The following is a 20631-nucleotide window of genomic DNA, read 5'->3' on the forward strand; positions in this document are numbered from 1 at the left end:
ACCCTCAGTGGGAAAGCCTGCAGCTGGTCCAGCAGCACCATGTGGCCCAGCTTGCAGCAGCAGCTCTCCCTAAGGGCCAGAGGGGTGTGAGGTGACCATGGAGGACCTCCAGCTCTTGCACAACATGCAGGAACAGATCTCCTACAGGCCAGGACACATGCATTCAAGAACTCGTACATGTATGCATGCATGGACACACACAGACCTGCAGCTCTGATGCTGCCTTTGAGCCAGGATGCTTTTATTGAAAAGACCCTGCCACAGGAGTTGCTTATCCTGTCCGTTCCCCGCCTAGTCCTGCAGCAGGAGCTGAGCAGCACCTGGAAGGAAAAGTCCTGAAAGTGCTTTTACTGGGAGATTTATTCCTGGAAGACGCTGGATCCTGTGATGCTTGAGTCCAGGGCTGCAGAGCCTGTATGTGACAGGCTGCAGAGCAGAGCATGGAGGGAGAGCAGCAGCCAGGGCAGCAGGGAGCCTCCTTGTTTCACCCTATTCCCTTCAACTGAGATCTTGCACGCCTCACCACATTGTCTCCTCCAGGCAGCACAGGCACTGGTGCTGCTCAAAAGTGCTTGGCAGCTGCCCTCAACAAGCCTGAATGTGCCAGCACTGAGCCCTACTGGGGACACAGCAGAGCTACAGCCATGCCCTGACACTGTCCACTCCCCCAGCCCTGTGGAGCTCCCACCAGCACTCCCTGCCCCGGCTGCAGGCTCTGTGGGCTGGCCAGGCACTGTGACAGCACTAGCTCCTCATTGTCCCTTGTGTCTTTGTCCTCTGTAGTAGACAGAGAATTTGAAGCCCCTGCACAGCCATGCCAAGGTGCAGTGGAGCCCTGTTCTTCAGCAGCAATCTGCTCATCCCCTGTACTGGCTGGGCCCAGCCCCACAGACAAACCCTCCTACCACCTGGGCACAGCTCTCCTGGCAGTGCTGGGGTAATGCCTGCACTGCCCTGTTCCCTCAGCCCCAGGGCCCTGAGGGGAGCAGCTCCTGCTCTCTGCAAGCAACCCCCAAGGCCAAACAGGCAGCTGAGAGCAAGGTCTGCCCCCTGATGCTGGGCAGGGGTCCAGTGCCACAGCTGCACCCAGGGCTTTGGACAAGCCCGCGCACAGGGACGTGGCCTCCCCTCAGGCCAGTGCATCAGCCCCTTGGCTCCCCTTGGCTCCCCCCGACCCTAGCCGGTGGTGTGGGCCCCCACCCGTCCTCAACTTCATGCTCTGCACTGGGAGGGGAGGGGGGCCAGGTATGTGGGATGGGCAGGGCCACACTCTGCATGCATGGCTTGGGAGCTGGCTCCATGCACATCTCCAGACAGGTACCCTCAGGAAAGCGGGAGTTCTGATACGTGGATCGTCGCATGCTGAATTCCAGGCTGGGCGCCTGGTGCTGGCCTCTTCTTCCAAGGCCTGCTTTGGCTCTGGCAGGACACCCAAGATCCCAGACGGCAGAACTGGTGCTGCACTTACACCTCGATGATATTGACCGAGGGAGATTTCTTCTATGAGAGAAAAATCTGCTTTAAGACCCTGCTTTGCTGCACCACTGGGATCAGACCCCATGTCAGAGCCCCTCAGGCTGTGGCAGGCATTAAGACCAGCAGACCTCAGCAGAGCAGGGTCAGTTTGGAGTAGGGATCCAAGAGGAGGGATCTCTTTGGCAAGGAGTAATCAGCAAGCTGAAAAATCTGGAGGAGGGGAACTGGGGCCTTGAAGTCCAAACAGGAAGTTTCTGCTCCTGACATCTGCTGGAAACCAAGATGTGGTATCAGTGGAGCAGTCAGGCAACACAGTGAGGGGAGTTCCCACCCTTGACAGAGGCGGCAGATGAGACACAAGCAAAAACCTAACATACGGTCCCATTAGAGCATCAGGGCTATAAATCACTGTCTTTGGCAGGTAACAAAGGGAGAAATGTCAGGTGCTGAGGGAACAGCCAGATGAAGGTACTGCTCCCTCCCCATCCACAGCCTGGCACAGCACTCCCATCAGGGTGAGGAAGGGGCTCTGGAATGACTTGTGTGATGATGACCTGGAGCCAGCTGAAGTGAAGGCAGAAAGGGAGCAGTGACAGACTAGTGCAGGAACCATGAGAACAGCTCCCTAGCATGTCCACTCCTGCCTGAACAGGCAGGAGCCAGACCTGTCCATCAGTGCAGGAGAGGTGCAGCCTTGGAGGGGGCATGATGAAGGGTCTGTTACAGTCAGAGATCAGGTACCACCCTGCAATGCAAGAGCTCTCCCAGCTGTTATATCCTATCACCTCTTCCAATATTTCTCCTGCAATCACCCATGGGGCACACACACTGCCCCAGAGACCAGGGCTCACTGCACCCTAAAAGCCCTCAGTCTCTGGGGTGAGAGCACAAGCTGGGGTGTTTCCATTTCTGGAGAGAGTCAGAATCTGTCCAGGCTGCAAGCCCCAGCAGATGCCACATGCCATCCCCACTGCCAGCCCTCCCCATTCACCTTGCTCCGCAGCAGCCCTCCGCTTGGTCGCTCTGGCGTGCTATGTTCTGAGGACGGCTTTGTCTTCTCCTTGTTGTTGTTGGAGTCATTATCCTTGATGATATCATATTGTCTGCAGAACAGGGCAATCACCGCTGCCGAAAGATAGACTGGATGAAGGACTCCCTCACAGTGGCTGCCTCTGTCTCCCCTCCCGATGGCATCCCAGCTGCAGAGCAGTTGCACCCAGGGCTCCTTGGGGTGCTGCACACCCACACCCCCACTTGCATCAGCTTACACCACCTCGGGTACCTCTGCATATGTGGCCAGGCCAGTTTCCTTGGACAGACAGACATGGATGTGGCTAAGGCCATTGGGCCACACGTGAGGTGCTCAGCACTCACCAAAGGCAGATGCTGAGGCACTCAAAGAGGGACAGTGAGGTCAGTGGGCAGCTGCATGGGTTTTGGAGTGCCTCCAGCAAGGCATTAAAGTTACTGAGCTTGTGACCCTCACAAAAGCCAGCCTTTGTCTCTGTCTGTGCAAACTGGCTCTGGGGTCAGTCATTCTGTCATGGTTTAACAGCATGCATCTCATGCAGCATGTCCCACACCTGGGAACCCTGGACACAGGAGTCTGGAGCTATGCCCCCAGGTGTGACCATGCTGGACTCACTCAACCCCCAGTGTGTGTGTGATAACACACAGACACACACAGACTGGGCCTGACTCCTTCCAGTTGGCATCCTGACACATCAACCCATGCCAGATGTAAACTACCAGGAGTCATCTTGTATTTTCTTCCAGCGCACTAGAAAAGTGTCAAGGCCAGGGCAAGGAGAAATTTCTGCAAGATGCCATTACAAAATCCATGTTTACTGGGAAGGGAGCAGGAGATCAATGACTTCCCATTCACAGCGGCTGCATGTGACCAGTCAGGAGCTGACTTACCTTCTAGGCTCCCATGCTCCCAGGGCAACCTGCTGCCTGCTGGAGCACTGGCCTTAATCATGCTGTACAGGAGCAAATCACCCACTTTACAGCTTTAGCAGACTGAGGTACAGCCTCTACCAGATAGTGTTATCAGTCATGACATCTAAGGCCCAAGCAACACAATCCTCACTGTCAGCTGGGATGCTCTCACCCTGTAATTCCAGGTGCCATTCTGTCTCCTGCTCTTCCACATACTCCAGGCCATTACTGCTGAGCAGTGGCTGTGGTTGCTCCTTTTACCCCACTGTCTCCAACTCCTACAGAGACTCAATGGACTTACTAGAAAGGGTGCCAGACCCTCACCAATGTGCCTCTGCACTCCCTTGAGCCACATCGTCTTTCTGAACCACGGATTGTACCTTTGCCCCAGCCCACCAGAACACTGCTTGTGGCACTCACCTGCCCACATGAGCAGCACAGCCACAATGATAATAATCTCGCCTGTCTGCAGCTGCCGGTCTTTGTCCAGCCCTTCCATGGTGATGTCACCTGCAGAGAAGAGACCCCCCCCAAGCAGGGCTGGTAGCAGATATTCTCCCACTACAGCAACACTGGAGGATTTGAGGAACTCCAAAGGAGAGAAGCCCACCTCCCCCAAACAAGGAAGGGTATGGGATGACATTCTGTCTGGGGAGAGGACCCCCAGACATCCTGTAGCTTTCCTGTGACAGATAAACCATCCTTGCTACAAAGATAGTCAGGGATTCCAACAGCTTGTTTGGGTTCATGTAGGGAATCAGTAAGGTCTCTTTCTACACAGTGACCAGGGTAGGTCAGGTCAGTTGAACACAGAACTTCTGGGGAAAGTCAGCCATCTGCTTGCCCTGCCATACTCAAGATCCCTCTCATGGTTAGTGCTGGAGACAGACTCCCATGCCCTCTATGGGCACCATCTCTCTGGGACTCCTGGATTATCTCTCATGGACCAGCATGTAGGCAACCCCAAGGCAACACAGGTGTGAGTAGTAAGGGAGACCATGGGACTCAGTCATTTGTCCTTTGGTAGCCTGCAGACTGGAAGATCTGAAAGTCTGTTCAGTTCTGGCTTCCTACGGGCAGCAGTTGGGCAGGCCTCAGCAGCTGTCCTGGCCAGTCTGGCTAGCTGAATGAGTTCTAAGACCTGGGTTAGGAAGGCTGCAAACCACAGCTTGGGGACATTATTGTGGACACATAGTGGACACAACAGCAGCCTGTACAACCCTGTGTGTCCCCAGCAGCCTGCTGCTCAGGGCAGCACCTTCCTCACTGGTTGCTGAATCCCTGCTCATCTGCTGTACAGGCCTCCAGGTATGGCCCCACCAGCAGCACCTGGGCGAGCTGGAAGGAGGTGCCTCACCTTGGTTGGAGCTGTTGGAAGGCAGGCGATCAGTCTCCTTCAGGGTGCGGAAGTGGACACGCTTGCTAGCCTGGCTCTCCCCGTACAGGCCAATGCTCTGCACCTGGATGATGTAGTCAGCATCCTCTGCCAGGTCCCACAGCACACAGGCACGGTTGGTGGTGTTCACCTCCCGGATGAAGCGCTGCATCTGCCCATCCTGCCTCTGCCAGAGGGAAGAGCTGTCACTCCCAGGAGGCTGCTTCCAGCTGCACCAGGCACAGGTCCCCAGCTGCAGGGCTATGCCCTCACTCCTCCCTTCCCAGGCAACCATCTACCCCAGGGTGGGCCAGACTGGCCAGCACTGCTTATTCAGCAATCCCTGTGTGGCCTGAGAGCCAGGCACCTCCCTGGAGAAGCCACCATCACCCAGGGCTTCATAGGCAGAGCAAAGCAAGCAAAGAAGGGTTATGTCATGGCTGAAGCACCATCCTTACCTAGAGAAATCCCAGGGAAGCCATTGGAGGGACTACCCCCCCAATGCAGCCCACAGTCTTCTGCCTCCCACCAGGATGGATGGCTCAGATGGGGCACCCTAGCAAGGGCTGCTCAGCAGCAGAGATGTCCTCGGGCAGGTGCCAGAGGAGCCCCGGACTGTGGCAGAAGGACATAGGAGCATGCTGGTAATCAATGTCCCCAGCCCCCTGGGGACAGATCCTGGATACCTGCTGAAGAATGGCATAGCCGATGACCACGTCTCCTTCTGGCACATCCCAGGACACTGTGGCAGAGTTTGCCTTCAGCTGCGTCACAGTCACGTTGACAGGGGACGGTGGCCTGTCTGGGTGACCCAGGCATGGACCAAGGCGAGGCACAGGAAAGAGGCAAAAGAAGATGTCTCAGAACAGGCACTCAGCCCTGCACATCACCATGGGGCCTCTCCAACACCTGCCAATAGCAGCATATTGGCTAGGGCTACAGGGAGCGCCTTCCTTGGTAAACCTGTCCCCAGGAGATGAGTGGCACAGCAGATGGGCAAGCATGAGACCTGCCAGCAGCAACACACACATAGCATGGTGCTTCCTGGGCTGGCAGGCACCTGCCCACTGTGTGCATGAGTACACAGGCACAGAGCTGTGGGGTTGCCCCACGGATGGGCACACCACAAATGCATGGCACACCACCCAGAACTGTGTAGGAAGCAGCCCAGATACAGCAATGATATATTGATTGTGACACAGAAATGGGGCACCTTGGAATAAACACACTCTATGACTCAATCTGGCCATCTCCTCTGCCTGGCATTACTCCTTGCTCCAGGGCATGGAGGAAAGGCCAATGCTGAAGGCAGGGCTGGCTGTCCCAGTGATGCCTAGAAAACAGAATAGATCTTCCCAACAACGTTAGAATGAATAAAAAAGTAAACTTTTACTTGAAAGCTTTCAGGTACACAATATGGCAAAAATCATATTTGGTATAGTAATGTTACAATTTGTATAAGGTTAGTCGATTAGTATGCTTATCATATACAGTCCAATTAAAAGGTTAGTTGGTTAGTTAATAATTCCTGGGGTCCTGCCCCACTGGAAGCAGTCCAGAAGTTTCTTTTGCCCCAGTTTTGTTATGCCTGCTCCAGATTCTGGTTGGAAAACAGAATGTCCTTGTACCTGGTTCTCTTCTTGGACTAAGACTAAATAATATTTTTAGGAATGTGTTTATAAGGTTATTTTATTGTTCCTAAATGTAGGGAAGAAAGACAGGAAAAGTACTAAAAGCTACAACCATGCATTAACAATCTACAAAGCCCCAAACATATGAAAAATATAAAAAGCTAAAAATCTTAGGCATCACCAGCAGTGCAGTGCTGTTGGTTGCAAAGCTGGCAGCAATGCTTGGCCATTGCTGTTCTATGGAAAGTGGACCCGACTGACCCATGGTCTGCACCATTGCCACTCTGAGATTTCACAGCACTAAGAACACAGCAGGATCCCACACAGTCCTGCACACAAAGCCAAATTTTGTCTGGAAGTTAGACACAGGAGCACATGAAAGACATTGAGGCTGCTGTTTGTGTGTTCTCACTCCCCACACATAAGTCAGTGCCCTTCTACAAGCTGCCTGTGTAGCACACGGTCAGTCCTGTGATTTGTACAGAAAAAGAGTTCCAGGGGGCACCTGAGAACAAGAGAAAGGACAACCATGACACCAACAACAACCCCAGTTAGAGTGACAAGGAAAGGTGATTTTTGCAGGCTAGCTGTTTAAGTGCATTCATTCAGATCTGAATATACCCAGCTTCAGCTCAAACCAGAGGAAGGCTGTGGTTCCCACTCTGAGAAATTCAGGGTTGTGGTCTGCCAAGGGCAATTAAAAGAGAGGAGAGGCCAGAAAACATGTTCTAAGAGAGACCCTGGGACTGAGTGTGTCTCCAGAAGTTTGACACACCACCAGGAGAGAGGGTCACCAGAGACAAGGACACCACAGGATTCTGTTTTTCTCCTTCATAACAGGTTGAGTCTGGAAAACTGGAAAGGATTCAAAGATACACTCAAACATCCTTTATCCCACAGAGAGTGTGTCTCTGTAGAGTTTTGCCTGTGGGAATCTGGTTCATAACTAACCTATGAGAGGGAGGGAGTCTCTAAGCTTTGTCTGCGTGCACACCCTGCTCGCCTACAAGCCAACAGCAAAACAGGCTGAACAAAGCCATAGACTCAGCCCTGTCCACTGCTCGGGGTGTAGGTACTCTGCTGGCAGAGGAGCTGAGCTTCCTGCAGATGAAATTATAGAATCACTGTGGTTGGAAAAGACCTCTGAGATCATCAACTCCAGCCTTTGACCAAATAACCCCATGCCCACTAAACCATATTACAAAGTGTCGTGTCCAGTCATTACTTGAACACTTCCATGGATGCTGAATCCATCACTGTCCTGGGCAGCCTGTCCAATGCTTAACCACTCTTTCAGTGAAGAAATTTTACCTAATACCCAACCTGAACCTCCACTGGCACAATTTTACCTAATACCCAACCTGAACCTCCACTGGCACAACTTGAGGTCATTTCCCCTTGTTCTGTCACCTGTTCCCTGGACACACTCCAGCCCCTCAGTGTCTTTCTTGTTGTGAGCAGCCCAAAACTGACACCAGGATTCGAGGTGCCTCAGCAGTGTCCAGCAGAAGGGGGAAATCACTGCCCCAGTCCTGCTGACGCACTATTGCTGACACAAGCCAGGATGCTCTTAGCCTTCTGGGCCGGATCACGTTTAGCTGCCGTCAACCAGCACCCCCAGGTCCTTTTCCACTGGGCCATTTTCCAGCCTGGTCTGGTTTTCCACCCCAGCCACGGCTGGTGTCAGGTCAGCTGCTCAGCTAATACCGTGTCAGCCAGCAAACAACTGCTCCCTTGCACTGTCCCAGACACAGGCATTTCAAAGTGTGGGTGTATGGGGGGCTGCATGTTTTTGCTTGTCTTCAAGCGTAAGAACAGTTGACCTAGGTTACCACTAGTTAGGTAGCTAGCTAGGTATGTGCTAGCAAACATAATGGGGTCAGAACAGCCCAAGAATCCAGTGGGGGAGATTGGTCCAAGGACTGATTTGGTCTGCACCAGCCAATATGTGCCCAAGCCACTCTTGGGCATGGCTTGGGAGCTAGGACAAGCCAGAAAACCATTCCTCACAGGTAGCACTGATGTGCCTCCTTCTTTGGAACTCATGAGTTTAATACCATGGGTATGACCAGACTCTGCCAGCTGGCCTCGGGACAAGAACAGGACATGGTGCTTCCAGGATACATCCACCGTAATGAATTAGGTGGTTTTTTTACATCTAACAGAATTTTAAGTCCTGAATATGCGCAATGGGGGCAGTTTGACTACCAACCTTTTAAGTGTATGTGAGGAAATTAAAGACAGGGTCTGACATCTCTGTGACACAGAAGTTTGTGGATGGAGTTTGTAGCAGCTGTCCAGCTCTGATCGAGAATTTTCTAGGCTTCTGCAAGGAGCCCAGCCTGTCCCAGCAGAGGTTTTCAGGCTAGGGATGCTGAGACACTGCCCTGGGACTGAGTCACCTGATGATTTGAGAACAAAGGCACTGCACCAATTCACAAGCCATGCTGCTGAGTCCACACAGGGCTGGCAAGTGTTCCAGCTGTATTTAGCCAGAGCTTGCACAGGCCCTGTGCAGGGACTGTCCCTCACTGGCAGTAGAAGGGTGAGAGGACATGGGGGCATAATGGAGCCACAATTCACATGGCTTGTCAGTGCACCAGAACTCACTCATCCTAAGCACATTTGGTGCAGACTCCAGGCCAGCAGCCCTGAGCCTATGTGACAGGAGACCTGGTGTCCAGGCTACAGTTCTGCATTAGAAAAACCAGTGTTCCTTGATCAGTTTGATGCTGAATGAACTACAGAAAATACATTTCTGAGCACACGGGATTTGCACACCCATCAGGAAGAGACAAGACAAGAAGCCTCAGAAATCAAAACTTGAGAAGTTCACCCCAGATACACAGAGCAATGTTTAATGCCAATCACCTCTGCTCTGGAGACAGGCTGGGAGAGCTGAGCCTGGAGAGAATGCTCTGGTAAGATACTGGAGCCCTTTCCAGTGCCTAAAGGGGCTCCAGGAGAGCTGGAGAGGGACTTTGGACAAAGTGACAGGACAAGGAGCGGATGGCTTCCCACTGCCAGAGGCCAGGGTTAGATGGGATATTGAAAAGAAATTGTTCCCTGTGAGGGTGGTGAGGCCCTGGCACAGGTTGTCCAGAGAAACTATGGCTGCCCCATCCCTGGAAGTGCTCAAGGCCAGGTTGGACAGGGCTTGGAGCAGACAAGTCTAGTGGAAGGTGTCATTGCCCATACCAGGGGGGTGGAATGAGATGGACTTTAAGGTCCCTTCCAATCCACACCATTCCAGGATTCTATGAAATTCAGATGAGACCTCAAAGTTGTTACAAGACCTCAAAAGGACAAAGCTTTGTGTATAATCCCCACATTGCATCTAATACTGTCCAGCCTGCTCTGCAGCTGAGATCAGGGCAGCTTCGTGCCAGAGCTGTTGCCATAAAGGTCTGTGAACGCAAGGGCTCCAAAAAGCACGCTCTCTGAAGCCAACACATTCTGGCTGTAAAGTCAAGATGCTGCTGGGCTCTCTGGGAAAAGTGTGCCACTGTTTTGCTCAATGTATTAACTGCTAATGATTCTACATCATTTATAAATGATCCAGCTTCACTTTTTATTAAAGCCATATTACCAAAGGGGTACCCCCACAGAAAGCACAGTCATTTACTTAAGGCCTGGCACAGGTTTTGTCCTGTCTGTACAGCAGTGTGCTCCTTTGGGCCTGATTAAGGGGTGAGAAGAGCTGGGCTGTGTACAGGAGCCAGCAGCACTGCAGCCTGTGGCTGGACACTGGGAGGGAGTTATGGCCAGTGGGCAGTTGAAGGAATGGCCAGAGGGCAGTGGGAGGGATGGCCAGTGAGCAGCAGGAGGGATAGGCAGTGGACAGTGGGAGGGATGGCCGGTGGGCGGCTGGACATGGGATCAGATATACCATGCATCCCAGCTCCATGGGTCAGCAAAGGGAACAGACAGATACCCTTCACGAGAGATGCTGGCAGATTTGGTGCTGCAGAGGGACAGGGCACGGCTCCACCGGTGCCATCCCCATTCTGCTGTGATCCGGAGAGTGGACCACCCCTGCCCCCTGGCCCATGCCCTTGGGACTGCTGCTCAAGGGCACCCAGATGTTTGCCCAACTTACTGCTGCAGCAGGGAGTAAGCACCAGACTGCACATCTAAAAATAAGTGGCCCCTTTTTAACACCCCAACCGCATCTCTTCATGAATCTGTCAGGCCGTGTTTTGCAACACGGCAGAATGTAGCAGAACACGTTTGGTACTCGCAATTCGATTTAATATCTCAGTAACCTGTCGCGGGGCAAACAGACAGCAGGAAGCGGCTGCTCACAGCGGGCCATCCCGGCGAGTCAAAGGACACAAGGACAGCGGCGCCTCGGGTGCACTGAGCTCGATGTCCCAGCGAACACCGGCAGGAAGGGACAGGATCCCCGTCATCCGGCCGGCCCCAGCCCGCCGCAGCCCTGAGTGTCCCTGCCCGGGGCAGGAGCTCCCTCGGGGCAGGACGGTTCACGGGGGCCGCGCTCCGCGGGGCGCAGAACACCCACTGCTACCCACACCCCGCCCGTGGCGGGAGCCCTTGGGAGCCCCCGGGAAGGGCAGCGCGGTAGCAGCCGTCCCCTGGGGAGGGGACGCAACACTGTCGAAGGCACAGGGGGCTCGGAGGCCGCGGCGCCCCGGGGGTGCCCGAGGAGTCCTCGGGGATCGCGGCAAAGGCCACGCCGGGGATGCAGTGAGGTCGGCGCGGGTATCTGGCGAGGACCGCAGCCCACAGCAGGGGCGGGCGCCAGCCCCGCGGCGGCGCGCAGCCCCGGTCCCCTCCCGGCCCGGACGCACTTACTGGCTCGCACGAAACACAGGTCGCAGCCGAAGAGCACCAGGACAGGGCTGATCATCGCCGAGACGCGGGCCATGGCGGTGGGGGCTACGGCCCGGCCGGGCGGCGGCCCTGGCACCGGCCCGGCTCCCTGCGCCGCGGGACGGAGCGGGGCCGAGCCCCGGCCGCAGCACGGGGCGGCGGAACGGCCGCCCGGCCCGGCCCGCCCCCGAGCGGCACCGCAGCGGCTCCGACACCGCGGCGGCTCCGGCGCCGCCTCTCAGCCGTGCCCCGGAGTGGCCGGCACCGCCCCCAGTCCCCCGAGCCGTACCCCCAAACCGCTAGTACCGCCTCCACCCTGTTACCTGGCCCCCGGAACCACCAGCGCTACTCTCGACATCGTTCTCCAGTAACTCCCAAAGCCCTGCCGCAGGCTGCACCCCCAGTAACCCCGAGCGCCCACTTTCCCCGTGCTGCACCCCCAGTAGTCCTCAGTGCCAACTATTTCCATGCTGTACCCCCAATAACCCCCAGCGGCCCCTCTCCCCAGCACGAGAGGCTCCACATGCAGGCACGTGTCCTGGGCCGTGGGCCCATGGTCACGCATATGGCAGCGAGCAGCACTGGTGTCACGACTCTTGGTCACTGACAGATGCCGACATTCGAGCTGGTGCCCCCAGCACAGTCCCACAGCTTCTCTGCAGCTGGGGGTGCTCTGACCCTCCAGGGTGCTCCTCCATGTGTGCATGAAGACACAGGCATGGGCCTTGCCCCACCCCCAGGAAAGGCAGCACTGGATGTGCCTAATGAAGCGGTAGAGAAATAAGGAAATTCATCCAAATCATCCTCTACTACCTTACAGCAGTAACCTACTACTTTCTGTGAGCAATGCAGACTGAAAGCCAAGATGGAATGTATGGTTCCAAGGGGCTGCTAAGGTGGCTCAGCCTAGCTGTGATTTTGGGCAGACCTGGGGACTCCTGAGGCTCCTCTCTGTCCAGCTGATGTCCTTGGCTAAAGCCTGTGTTGTCCTGCTGTGTAGCATAGCTGGAGCCAAATGGCAGCTTAGACCATGCCCTGGATGTGGTCAGCCCACAGCAAAAGTACATCAGTGCTTGCATGTGTGCAGACATGTGGGCACAGACATCCATAGTTCAGTGCCCTAGGGCCCCTGAAAGTCTTTATTTGGTCACTTCAAAAGGTCTTTACTAGTTATAGGAGAATTGGTCTGTGCTTTGGGGAGAGCAGTGGAAGACCAGGGTAGTCACACTGCCATGCAAAGGATTTAATCTGCAGTGCCTGTGTTCAAGAGACAAGTTCCAGCTAAGTGGAAACTGAAGCCTGTCAGAATTTATGTTCTCTGCAGCTGCATGGCAGGTTAGGTGATCAAAATGGTCCCGTCTAGGTTGTTCAATGCTGCTTTTCAGACACTCTTGGCAGATCAGGAGACTGCCTCTTTCCTGTGCTGAGCTTCATTGCTGCTGCAGTCCACAGCAGTGAGGAGGAGGGTGAGCCTGATATTGCTTTCCCAGCAGAGTCCTGTTTCAAAGCTCCTTCTCCCTCTGTCTGCATTATGGAGAGGGAACTTCAGGAAAACCAGGGGTAGAGCTGGCAACTGTAAAACTGTGACTGCAAGAGATTTTACAGGAACAGTTTGCCAGTTATGTCTTCTCTGCAAGGTCCATTCTCACTTGGTCACTGTGAGAACCACTTGGTTATTGCAGAGCTAGCTGTTGATGTTAATGTTGACTGCTCCATAGCCTGTCTTTGCCACCAGCCAAGGATCCCTGGCTTGCCCAGCACTGCTCTGGCCTGCACAGTAGTGCTCAGAAATGTTATTTGAAAAGCTCAGTGCTGTCAGTGTTGGGTATCAGTGAGTAATGCCATTTTTTTGATAGCAGAAACAGGTAGCCATTAGCAGTGTGGGACAGTTTATTGTGCATCCTCCCCCAAAATACTTAAAAGTGATTCGGTTTCTATGTCCTTTCCCTATGCTCCAGGCTGCAGCCCTATTGCTTGTGCAGGGTGAGAATTATGCTGTGATTGGGGAATTTTGTGTCTGATCACCCTAGGCATCACTGTTGGCTGGCTGGCATTCCCAGGCTTCACACACCTTCCAGATCAGTGCTGGACATGGGAAAGGACATGCTGGACAATCCTGGGAATTCAGTGACTGTGCACAGGGAGCATAGTGTGCTTTGGGAGCAGGTGACGACATTTGCATTTGTGGGTTCAGTCTATAAATAATAAATACTGAGAGTGCAAACCCTTCACACACATTTAATTATCATTTGAGTATTTGGGGTTTTGGCCAGGCAAAATTCAATTTGCAATCACAGATCAGGAACTAATGCATCTAAATTGTATTATATGCCTTGCAGTGCCATGTACTTGGAATTCAGTGGGGAAATCCAGCAGCAGCCTTGAGATCCCATCCTCACTTCTACAGCCTGGCCTGCGGGCTCCAAAGTCCCAGCCTGCCCCTAGCAAATGTGAGGTTCTGGGAGAGGTGCTGGCAGCAAGAGGATGCCCTGCCCACAATATAGGAGCCTCATGTACCTGCATCACATCACCCTGCTGTCATCTTCCTCTGCCCAGCACATCAGGAACTGACTTCTGCAACTGGGAAAGGTTTGGATTGATGATATGCCTGTGCAGAATCTGCCCCATTCTTCATAGGCTATAAATGTTATTGATTAAATGAAACCCACAAAGGATGCATGGGTTTTTTTTTGTCCCTAATCTAAGCCTTAGTTAGCCTCTAACTAGTGAGGCGAGCATTCACAGATTTATGAAAGCACAACATGACCTGCAGTAGCTGGGTCCTGACATGGGGGTCCTAGACCTCTGTAACTGTTCTCCTCCGGGGACACAACACTCATGCAATTATTTTCCCCATATTCTGGCTGCTCCCTTTTCCTGCTCCAGAGCCTCTGATGGCCATCTGTGACCTAGCTGTGCCTATGGAAGCATCTGGCAACTGAAACTGTGACTCAGATGGCCTTTTCCAGGTGAGCATTGCCCTTCAACCAGCTGCTGGCTGGCCTAGAGGAGGGTTGGGCAGGGTGTGAATGCCAGACCTGCCCCTGCACCCCAGACTGTCTCCCCACCAGCCCCATGCCTGCCCACCATGCCCTCTCACCAGGGCTTCTGTGGCTGCTGCTTCACATTAAGCTGTCTCCATGTTCCAAATTGGTTGCGAGGGCTCATTCCCATCCACTGAGTCATGTCTGTGTGCTGACTGCTGTATCCTCCATTTCTCTCCCATGGAAGTGGAATTAACGCACTGATTCCCTGTGATAATAATAATGGAGGGCAAAGGTACAGCAAACCACAGAGATTTTCTATAAAGCTGCTACAGGAAAGTCCCCTATTGTCCTCACCCAAGGAACAGGTTCAGACCTGTCACCAGGCTGTGGATATCAGCACTTTATCAACACTTCGTGAACTTTATGAAATGTGGAAAGTCAATCTGCTAATCATTAATACCCACTAATCATTAATAATTCCTGATCCTCCTTTTGTGTTTGTTTATTTATTTTGTGATGGCATCTTTTTGCCATCTGCTGCATAATTGGATTTGGGGAATTCAGTGCTGCCCAAGAACAGACATTTATACTTTTTATTATCACAGGGTATTGTGAAGTCAAGAGTTTTGCTGTGTAATTATGTGCTATGTGAAAAGTAATTTATTCTGTTGCATTTAGACCAGATGCCCAATTACTTCTTCTGGCGCTTCCTAGCTTCTATTGTAAGAAACAAGTAATAACAGTTTGCTATCTATCTGCACTGCACCATCTGCAACACAGCAGACCTTGGTCATCTTTCACAGCTGATCATTTATTTTTTACCCTTTTAATATGGGACAACTAGACAGCATATGGTGTTTGAGACGTGGGTTTCCTGTGTGTCAATATATTCATAATAGTGTTACCACTCAGCCCTTTCCCAGATCATTTACACCACATGAAGTCAACACAAGCCAAGAGCCTGGTAAAGCTGAAAAGTGATCTGACAGGTGTATCAACCGCAAAAGCATTCAGCACTGTCATGGTCAGTGAACATACAACTGATGGAAGTTGATGAGCAGCTCTGTCAAAGCCCAGCCCGTGAAAGAAGGTTATTTGTTATTGCTCAGATAAAAGCACAAAGCACTGAATGTGACGCAGGAAAGCTAACCCTCTTCATCAAGAGAATGGGAGCACTGGGCAAACACTGCACCCCAAGGCAGATGCTGCTCTGTAGTGACCAGCTGCCACGAAAAAGGGGGTGTCATGCCCCTCTGTAATGGGCATACAGCCTTCTGGAAACCTGCTCTGGCTCTGATGCCTGATGTTTTGCCTGTTAGTACTGGTATCTCTTCTGGGTTTGGTGTCCAGCCACGGGCTTGGGCTTCAGGGAGGGAGAAAACTCACCTGGGACTGGCTGGAAAACTCAATGGGATGACCCTGGCTGGATACCAGGTGCCCATCAAAAGCTGCCCCATCACTCCGCCCCTCAGCTGGGCAGGGAAGAGAAAATATAATGAAACACTCATGGATTGGGATAAGGACAGGGAGAGCTCACTCACCAGTTACTGTCATGGGCAAAACAAACTCAATTTTGGGAAATTAGTTTAATTTATTGCCAATCAAATCAAAGTAGGGTAATGAAAAATAAAACCAAATCGTAAAACCATCTTCTCACCACACCTCCTTTCTTTCCCAGCTTAGTTCTCTCTCCCAAGTTCTCTCCCTCCTCCCCCCCAGCAATGCAGTGGGACAGGGAATGAGATGAATTCATCACAGCATGTCTCTGCCACTACTTCCTCCTCAGGGGGAGGGTCCTCACACTCTTCCTCTGCTCTCACATGGGCTTCTCCATGGGCTGCGGGTGGGTCTCTGCTCCCCGATGGACCTCTGGTAGCTGCAAGTGGGTCTCTGCTGCCATGTGGATTTTTGTGGGCTGTAGGTGGGTCCCTGCTACCCCTGGACCCCACAGGCTGCAAAAGAATCTCTTCTCCAGCACTTGGAGCACCTTCTTCTGTGTTGGCCTGGGGGGCTACAGGGCTATTGCTCTCACATACCCTTATCTCTGGCTGATGCTGTGCACAGTTTTTTCCCTTTTTAAATCCCAGAGGCACTGCCACTATTGCTGATGGGCTCTGCCTTGGCCAACAGCAGGTCTGTCTTGGGGTCAGCTGGCTTTGGCTCTGCTGGACATGGGGAGAAGCTTCTAGAAGCTTCTCACAGAAGCCATCCCTGTAACCCCCCCACTACCAAAACCCTGCCATGAAAACCCAATACAACTCCCTTAAGAGGGAGTTTTGGGCAAAGCAGCTTATGGTGAAAGCCCAAATTAGCCTGGGTTGTTTAGCCTAGAAACTATGAAACTGAGGGGGATGTGCTGACAGCTTCTCTTTAGATGCCTGACAGCTGCCAAGCATATATATGGCTGCTGCAGAGACTGGAATGGCCTGTTCCATGTCTGGGGTAGAACTTCAGCCCATGTTAGCCTGGCCCACATGGAGACCAGGGCTGATTGTCCTCTCAGTGTGAGACTGGGGAATGTTGATTTAGTTTCCAGACACTCCTCCGCCTCAAGGTCTGTCTTGCTGCCATTCTCCTAGCGCCCTCTCCCTGGCATTGCTTCTGACAAGGCCAGTAATTTGCCATCTGCATCACTGGCACTGGGATCCACTCCTTGTGTTTGCTTGCGCTGACTGTGTGACTGTTCCCATATTTTGGGAGCAGAGATGAAGTTCCTGGAGAAGGGGGAGAGTACGTGCTTGCCATTGTGCAGCCTGGCTCTGCCACACGTCTCTGCTCAGTGCAGTGCTCCACAAGGCCAGGTGCAGAGCCAAAGTGGCGTGGGAAGGAGGGCAAACCCGTGTGACACCTGTATCTCCACGGCATAGGACAGGGAGCTGTCAGGGACATGGGACAGTGAGACAAGGCAGTGACTAGGCAGCCCGTGTGATGGAGAGCCACGTGTGCACCAGGCCTGGCAGTGGTGTGGTGCCATGGAACCTCCCTCTCCTGCTCAGGGACTGTTCTGCAGTAGTCCTTGCATCAAAGTGGCTGGTGATGAGAGGTGGCCAGGAACATCAGAGACTAGAATTTTTTGGGAGGCATGGACCCAGCCACCCCATCTGGAGGGAGCTGTGCAGATTGGCCTCAGACCTTTGAGCCAGCCACTTATGTCAGTGATGTCCCTACAGTAGGCAGGTGGGCTCTGATGCAGCACCTGGAGCCAGTGCATGTAGGCTGGAAGTGTCCTCCCTGCTTTGCCTGTACTCTGCACAGCAGCAGTTCTGAGGCAGGGGCCAGGGCCAGGGTGGTTGGAGTCTGTCTTGAAAGATGGTATTTGATGTAGCATGGCAAAATGTTTTGAAGAGGAAAGAGTTCAGCAGTAAGAAGTTATGAAGTAACCCTGTAGGCTTTCAGGATATCCTCATCTTGAACACCACTGCAAACCATCTTTGAAGGGCTGCAAGGGCAATATATAGATGTTATTTGGGCCCTTTCATTTTATAATACTGAATTTCATCTTCCAAGCACTCAGTATTCTAAGATGCTTCAGCACTTCTTTGTGGTTACCTTTTCATTTTTACTGCTCTGTGTAATCCTCAAACCTGACTTTAGTCCCTGCCCATTTACTTCCTGTATCATGAGGGAAACATTTTGAACAGTACAGTGTGGATCCCTGCAGGATTCCCCCAGTGGCCTCACTCTCCTGAAAATGCCAAATGTCTCCTCGAAATGCTTCCTCTAGCCCTCATCAAGACAACCATCCTGTTTAATTCATGGCAGTCTTGCTTTTTAAAGATGTCTAGGACCTTGTAAATTTTTTTTGGAAATTCCAATTGCAGCTGCAGCAAAATCTAATTGAAGATACTCAGCTCTGAGGTTCTCAGCACAGGAAGTACATGGAGCTGCTGGGGTCAGACCAGAGGAGGCCATGAAGATGCTCTGAGGGCTGGAGCTCTTCTGCTCTGGAGACAGGCTGGGAGAACTGGTGGTGTTCAGTCTAGAGAAGAGAAGGCTCTGGGGACACCTTAGAGCCCCTCCAGTGCCTAAAGGAAGCCTACAGGAATGATGGGGATGGACTATTTAGTAGGGCCTGGTGAAATAGGACAAAGAACGATGGTTTAAACCAAAGGAGAGTCAACTTAGATGTAAGGAAGAAGTTTTTCACAATGTATGTGGCTGGACACACATACAGGCTGCCCAGAGAGGTGGTGAGTGTCCCATCCTTGGAAGCATTCAAGACCAGGTTGGATGGGGTTCTGAGCAACCCGATCTAGTAGAAGACAATCCTGCTCATGGCAGGGCCTTGTCCTAGTTGAGATTTAAAGGTCTCTTCCAACCCAAAGCATTCTATGATTCTATGTGTGGAAAAGTCTTCTTTTGAGGTTTACCTCTTTACCAAGTCCACAAAAACAGCACCACAGGTACCACCCATCCAGGCACCGACTGCCTGTGGCAGTGCCTGGGCTGTGGCCCAGTGGGAGCAGGGCCAGCCAACAGCAGATGAGGGACCAGCCCACACTGCAGTGGCGCAGAGGGCCAAGAGCCTCCTTGGCCATGAGGAAGAACTGAGGAAAAAAAGCTGACAGCACTGGCTGTGATTTTCCTTTAATTTAATTTGGCTCTGTCTCCCCAGGCAGTCACTGGGACCATGTCTCTGGTTATGGTCATTCTGTGGTTCAATGCAGGCTACGTTTGAGTAATACCTAGCTTTTGTTACCTGCTTCCAAAGAAAGACAGAGGCTTGCTTCTGAAATGCAACTGCACTTTTTGAAAACAAAAGCCTCTGATTTAGACGACCTTTGAGCATAATTCAGATGGGTTTTTGGACCTGATACAGCATGCATAAAAGAGGACACTGCACTAATTAATGTCTCAGCAGAGCTGTCCAACATAACCACCACCCCCTCCAATCTCACTCTCATTTCACTGTATTTTAATGATGAGATTGACCTACTTAATTTTGAAGGCAGCTGGCTTTCAGAGTCAAGCAGCACTTCAAGAAATAATGCCATGCTTAGTGCTGGTTTCATTACCAGCATCAGTCACACAGCATCCCAGGATGACATTAACCCTCCACTTGCCATGAAGGTCACCAAGCAAGCACTGAGGACCAGACTGCTCCAGGAGCTGGTCCCAGGCCATGGCTCTGCTCCCAAACACCTGCAGCGGCACAGGGAAACATTTGATTTATAGGTAATGTCACTCCAAGGAAAGCGAAGCAGTGGAAGAGCTTGCCTGGCACAGGTGTGGTGTCCTGACCAATAGGGATATGACAAACTAATAGGATGTACCCCAACCTGATACAGTGATAGAGCTAAGTGTATGACTGCAATGATTTCATTCTCACATGCCACACTCAGCATCAGACTGTTCCCTGCAGGCAGGAATGACAAACTTAAGTGGATGTCCCTGTGTGAAGTGCATCCCATGTTACAGTTTCCTCTCAATAGAACAGCTCCAATTTTTTGACATTTTGGCATTATTAAAAGAGCTTAAACCATTCTAAAGCTACTGCATTGCATAACTTGCAGGGAAGGATGGTAAGTGATCTCCTGAAAATTACTGAATTATAAATGACTTTTAACAAATCTTGGAACACTGGGGAAACACTCGAGGATTAAGAAAAAAACAAAACAACTGAACAACTTGCAAACCAAAATATATTCTCTCTCCTCCAAAAAAACCAAAATCCTCCAGGCCCCCAAAGCAAGAGTGCCAGTACTTTATAAAAGATAAGCTGTGTGATGAGCATAAGTACAGTTTAGTCTGAAATCTTCCAGACACACCAACAATTGACATTAAGGGGCATCATAAGTAAGACCCAACCCATGTGGTTTCACAGAGAAGAGTTTTCTGTAAACATCATTCTTCAATTCATTACAAGTCCGTGTTGGTAAAAGTAGCTGCTGACATCATAAATTTCTCTAAGGCCTTGTTCTTGGCCCCACATGTTATACAAGCATTGGTAGAATACATTAAATGCGTAAATAAGGATTTGTCCTAAAGAATCCCAGAGTCTGCAGCTATTTGACATCTTTATCAAGAACGTTAATGAAATAATGTAACAATTGCAAAGAAAATCTGCAGATTAAAAAAGCTGATGACAAATTAAAGCAATGAAAAATTGATTATGTAACCAAGCTTTCTTCAAAAGTTACTGTACAAAACATAGTTATTAAGGTCTCTGCTAGAGTAGTTCGTGAAATACACCACAATGTTTCAGAATATGTTCATCATATGCCGTCTGGCCTTAAACCCTGCTGAGTTTCTAAAAACAAAAGAAATGGGTCCTCAAAGGCATTTGCAAAACAACTGAAAAATGTGCTTAAGACGGTAAAAGTAACTATCAACAGTGTAGTGGAGTTGAGGACAAAAAGAGATAGGTGAGAGCAGAGCAAGGTTATCT

The 20631-nt window shown here is 51.7% G+C and overlaps 1 protein-coding gene across 5 annotated transcripts; it reads right to left on the minus strand.

Annotated features, from left to right (window-relative positions):
• Positions 1-212: 212 nt before the first annotated feature.
• On the minus strand, positions 213-11449 carry FNDC4 (fibronectin type III domain containing 4). 5 transcript variants are annotated; one of them, XM_069012018.1, is made up of 7 exons: positions 11239-11449; positions 5479-5594; positions 4775-4979; positions 3838-3927; positions 2468-2601; positions 1605-1743; positions 213-1500 (listed from the first exon to the last, which is right to left on the minus strand). In XM_069012018.1, exons 1-6 carry the CDS (start codon positions 11309-11311, stop codon positions 1606-1608), a joined length of 756 nt encoding a protein of 251 aa, XP_068868119.1. In that variant the 5' UTR covers positions 11312-11449; the 3' UTR covers positions 213-1500; position 1605. The 5 variants fall into 5 exon arrangements, with proteins under 5 accessions (XP_068868119.1, XP_068868118.1, XP_068868117.1 ...); XM_069012017.1 differs by having other exon boundaries at positions 213-1497; positions 1605-1746; XM_069012016.1 differs by having other exon boundaries at positions 1605-1746.
• Positions 11450-20631: the final 9182 nt, after the last annotated feature.

This window comes from Aphelocoma coerulescens, chromosome 3 (genome assembly GCF_041296385.1).
Source record: "Aphelocoma coerulescens isolate FSJ_1873_10779 chromosome 3, UR_Acoe_1.0, whole genome shotgun sequence".
Taxonomy (NCBI): Eukaryota; Metazoa; Chordata; class Aves; order Passeriformes; family Corvidae; genus Aphelocoma; species Aphelocoma coerulescens.

Coding starts and splice junctions, on each gene's coding strand:
- FNDC4 (XM_069012017.1), bottom strand. CDS start 11,311: ATGGCCCGCGTCTCGGCGATGATCAGCCCTGTCCTGGTGCTCTTCGGC. Junction 5,595..11,238: donor CCTGTGTTTCGTGCGAGCCA/GTAAGTGCGTCC, acceptor TGGGTCACCCAG/ACAGGCCACCGTCCCCTGTC. Junction 1,747..2,467: donor GAGGGCTGCTGCGGAGCAAG/GTGAATGGGGAG, acceptor CTTGGTTTCCAG/CAGATGTCAGGAGCAGAAAC.